Genomic DNA, 2,932 nt, shown 5'->3' with positions numbered 1-2,932 from the left:
GAAGTGTAGAAAAATTCACAAAGCTATTTCTATGTCTGGGTAGGTTTCATTAAGAGTATAAGTATGAATTAAGTTTTAAAGTTCGAGTGGTGACTTTTCACATAAATCAGATGTTAATGATGCAGCTTGGAACTTAAAACATTCTATCTTAGATTAATAATTGATAGATAATAATTCAGCTGCATCTAAATCTTTAGAATATTTTAACGCGAGGTCAACAGAATATTTTTTTTAAATATTCAGTGGACCATGATTGTAGATTTTTGCCTATTAATAATGAAAAATCCGAAACAACATTATTTAGTTTTTTAAAACGCCAATGCATTTGACATTCCACTATTTGCATCCTCTATTTTATCTGAAGTGCCTCGAAGAGCAAGATTATTTTTTGCACAGAAAAGAATAAAGTCAATTATGATTTTTAAAATATTGCACCATTTTTCCTCATCGATATTTACAGCTTTTTGTATGAAATTATCTATTGTTTTTCCGTTTTTTAAACGTTTCTCTATCTCTTTACACTCCATAAAACATTTTCTGTGTTGGACATTATTTTCATGAGCAGGTATAAATGGATTTAAATGTTTCCAATCATAAAATCCGTCTAAAGAGTTAGAAAATGTGGAATATTTGTCTTTTGAAAATAATATGCAGGGAAAACAAAATATAGCATTTTTTGAACAACTATACATTATCCATTGGCGTTTTACATCTTCACCATTGGGAAGTTTCTTATAAAACCATTTAAAGTTAAATCGTCTCCCGTCATCCGCCAATAGAAAAGTGTATTGATCAATATTGTCTATTAATTTTGGGCCATTTTCTATTATATGAAGTCTAACTGTATCTGTAATTATTGGCATTTTACTGGATCGCTAAGGTCAAATGTACTTTGAGATATATTGGTTTTATTTATAATTATATCACTTTACATATATGTATTAAAATTTAATAAAGATTGGTCATTTTGTTCTGCTTCAATATCATTATTTTTATTTTCGTTTTCATTTCCTTTTAGTTCATTATTTACAGAAAGGATATATGAAATTAACCAATTTACTAAAAGTATACGATCGTTTTTTCTTTTTCTTTTCTTAATTTACGGAACTCATGTCCAGAATTTTTCGTAGACATTCTATATATTTATATAAATTAAAAAAAAAATATTTCCCATTCAACTGAAATACCAATTTATATGCAATAACAAAATATATTATGCTTATAATTACGCAACGACGCGTTCTCGATTTCTAATAATATTATATATTAGATAATGTTATAATATTAGATATTAGATAATATTATAATATTAGATATTACCTATGTAATGTGAAAATTCAATTGAATTATAGAGAGAAAAATTAATTAATAAATTAGATAAACGAAAACGCGAAAATAACAACCTACGATTATTTTTGTACAGTGTACAGACAAAATAGTGATAAGTAAATAAGTAATAAATAAACTCCAGCTGTGACCTGAAACATTAGATACTAATTATATTATTTATAACATTGGTAAAACTCGCTTAAGGTATGGTTTCCTATCTGCGATTGGCCGAATGCGATTGAACGCAACGATTAGTCGCAACTACTGATCTATATTAAACTGCGAACGTGGTTTCTTATGCGCGATTGACGCGTACGTGTCGAAAATAGTCGTTGCGGCCAGTGTTGCCGAACTAGCTGTTTTATAGCTAGATCTAGCTTTTTTGAATCGACGTCTAGCTATGAAAATATTGATTTAGCCGGTGGCTATTTAAATGGCATTTTCTTCAGTTATAATAATGGCAATTCAGCTATTTTAGCTTTTTCTCAAAAACTGATATTTTTTTTCTTTAAACAATAATACAATATTTTAATAATTATTTAACTATAAATAGGTAATTTCTTATTACGACCAATCTTATATTATCATTTATCTATGGGGAAAATACATGATAATCCGTAATCACTAAATCTAACCGTGATAGTAATTAGCACGGTTTAAGGTGGATGTATCCACCTTGACACGGTTATAGCATTAAACAAGGGTCCGGTATAATCGTATATTATCTACAACCGTGGTAAATAGTAAATAATATTTAGCAATAAATTAGTCTATCAGCATTGATTTTTAAATCAATGATAGTAGGTATCATGTCATCATGGTCTAAATCCAAAATAAAACTATTGCCATTTATCTCGATGCATAGAACTATAATTATTTATTAAATATTTAACAATATTAAAGTTTTATGTATTATTTTATGCTGTTGTTATTTTAATATAAATTATACTATATAACGTGTTATTCGCTTATTTGTTATTATGTATTCTAACTTGTACTGTTGTAATGTTGTCTGTTATTTATTGGTTTAATATTGTAAGTATGGGTAAGACTCAATACCCACAGAAATTTAGGGAAGAGTGGTTAATCGATTCGTCATTTAAATCATGGTTATTAAAAATTGATAATAATAACACTAAATGTAGAAGTCGATTCTACAAGACCAAAATAAATGCAAAGCATTTTGATCTTTTCCAACATGCAAAATCTAAAAAGCATCAAGAGTCCTCCAAAGCGTTTTCAACATCTCGATCAATGACATATTTTGTACAATAAAGTTCATTTAAGACAGCGGCTGCAGAAGGTGCCTTAGCATTATTTATTGCTATATATTGTTTTATTTAATCTTGTGACCATCTTAGAATATTATGCAAGAAACAATTCCAAGAATCAGAAGCAGGCAAAAACATCAGAATGCATCGAACAAAGTGTACAACTGTTATATCTAATGTCATAGCACCACATTTTCAAGCCACTCTAAGAAAAAGTATTGGTGATCAATCATTTAGCCTCCTAATTGATGAGTCTACCGACATCAGTGTATTGATGTTTTTGGGTATAACGATTATGTATTTTGATTTAAAAGTAGGTAAAATTGTTTCTA

The 2,932-nt window shown here is 28.3% G+C and overlaps 1 protein-coding gene across 1 annotated transcript; it reads right to left on the bottom strand.

Moving 5' to 3' along the window:
* Positions 1–308: 308 nt before the first annotated feature.
* LOC112692462 (zinc finger MYM-type protein 5-like) lies at positions 309–863 on the bottom strand. Its single transcript, XM_025567139.1, has one exon. The coding sequence runs from the start codon at positions 861–863 to the stop codon at positions 309–311; it is 555 nt and encodes a 184-aa protein (XP_025422924.1).
* Positions 864–2,932: the final 2,069 nt, after the last annotated feature.

Source organism: Sipha flava, unplaced genomic scaffold (genome assembly GCF_003268045.1).
Source record: "Sipha flava isolate LNK unplaced genomic scaffold, YSA_version1 73_pilon_pilon, whole genome shotgun sequence".
NCBI classification, from domain to species: Eukaryota; Metazoa; Arthropoda; class Insecta; order Hemiptera; family Aphididae; genus Sipha; species Sipha flava.
The sequence above is the reverse complement of the archived record's forward strand: the minus strand, read 5'-3'. Positions and strand labels throughout refer to the sequence as shown.